General features: G+C 57.5%; 1 protein-coding gene across 1 annotated transcript in view; it reads right to left on the bottom strand.

The window, feature by feature from the left end:
* SPCS2 (signal peptidase complex subunit 2 homolog (S. cerevisiae)) overlaps nt 1-1422 on the bottom strand; it is a gene marked incomplete at its 5' end in the record, with an annotated part of 3032 nt that extends 1610 nt beyond the window's left edge. Inside the window, 2 exons of the mRNA XM_010156072.1 lie at nt 914-1074; nt 1339-1422. Coding sequence (XP_010154374.1) covers nt 914-1074; nt 1339-1422 — 245 coding nt within the window. The remainder of the gene's footprint in view (nt 1-913; nt 1075-1338) is intronic.
* Nucleotides 1423-1670: the final 248 nt, after the last annotated feature.

Raw genomic sequence — 1670 nt, 5'->3', positions numbered from 1 at the left:
CTCATCGTTAGCCTGAGACGTTAATTAATTAGCGGGGCGCTTCCTTAAATCTTTGCCGTTGAGCAAGAGGGTTGATCAGCGCCGGGAAGCGGCGGGGAAAGGGATAATTCCTTCTTTTCCCTAACGGGATTTTTCCGGCCACGTAAAAAGGGTCATCCAAACCACAAACCACCGGTTTTAATCGCCCCGTTCCATTTTGGGAGGAATGTTGGTCGGGGCGGTGGGAAACGGTGAGATCGAGCCGAGCGCCGCGCGGATCACGCGATCCGAGTGATTTAACCCCCTTCCCAAAAAACGCAGGGAAGACGGGAGCTGCAGATTTATCCCAAGGGTCCTGCTGAGGGCCAGTGGGAAGAACGGCAGCCCAGGGGGACACCACAGCTCGCCCAGCCGTATGCCCGAGCCGGCAAGAAAATTCCAGGCAACCGCTTCAGGCTGCCTCGCCGGTGCCGAAACCGCCCGGGAGCACCCGGAGCTCCTGGAAAACCCCATCACCCTTGTTTCAAACCTCTGCGGGCATCCCGCATGGTGGAGGTTCACCCGGAGAGGGCGGGGGGCGCCAGGACAGATTCCCAGAGAAGCGTTGGATGCGCCATCCCTGGGAGTGCCCAAGGTCAGGCTGGATGAGGCCGATCCGGGAAATCGGCTCTCGGGAGCCTGGAGAGCAGATGGGCCGCTGGCGCCAGCCCGATCCTGCCCCGGCTTCTGTGCCGCCGCAGGCTGGACCTCTCCCACCCAAATCCAGGCGCGTGACACCCGGACAGGCAGGAATTTTGCCATCACATGCCAACTGTGTGATTATCCACGCCACGGGAAGCCGAATTCCCGCAGGCCCGGGAACGGGACTACAAAGAAGGTTCTTCTTGCGCCCCGCGGGAAAAACGAAGCCGGAGGCGCTGTCTGGGAAGGATATGAGACAACACAAAAGGCCAGGACAGGTTTGGATTCGGGAAAGGGATGCAGGTAATCCCAAATCAAAGCTACGATGGCGAAGAGGCAGGAGATTGTGCAGATGATGAGGCGGCCGTCGATCAGCCGGAAGTTTTCCACGTACTTGTACTTCTCCAGGAGAACCTGTGGGAGAAAACAGGCAGCCAAGTTGATTCTGGTGCTTTTTTCCTAAATCTGGTGCTTTTCCTAAATATGACAAAGTGTTTCCGGGAAGGATTTGGGTGAAATAATCTGGGAGGGAGGCTTCACGAAGAACTCATGTCCGCGGCAGCACCGGAATGCAAGAGATGCCACCGGCCTGGCTACACCCAAACCAGCTTCCGGAGTTTTGGATTAAACGGAGAAACCGGGAGCGTTTCCCAAGAGGGAAAACGGGGCAGAACGTACCTTTTTGGCAGAATCGTCCAACGAATTTTTCACGGCCGAACCGTCCCATTTGTCAATTTTCACCGGCTTGTCATCGATCTTCCACTGCAACGGAAAGCGAAGGGAGTCTGGCACGGCTTTGCTTCCCGCCGGGAGCCCAGAAAACACCCTGGGTTGGGAAAAGCCGACCCAGGAGGGAATGCGGACCTGTTACGCAGCCGTATCGCACCAAAGGTCACCTCAGCACCCACGTACCCAACGCCCCGGGTGGATCTCAGCGCGTTCACCCTGTCGCGGGCACCGAGGGGACCTTTTACACCCGTTTTATCCTGATTCCGATGCCGTGTTTGTTG

The sequence above is a fragment of the Eurypyga helias genome, unplaced genomic scaffold (genome assembly GCF_000690775.1).
Source record: "Eurypyga helias isolate BGI_N326 unplaced genomic scaffold, ASM69077v1 scaffold5697, whole genome shotgun sequence".
NCBI lineage: Eukaryota > Metazoa > Chordata > Aves > Eurypygiformes > Eurypygidae > Eurypyga > Eurypyga helias.
The sequence above is the reverse complement of the archived record's forward strand: the minus strand, read 5'-3'. Positions and strand labels throughout refer to the sequence as shown.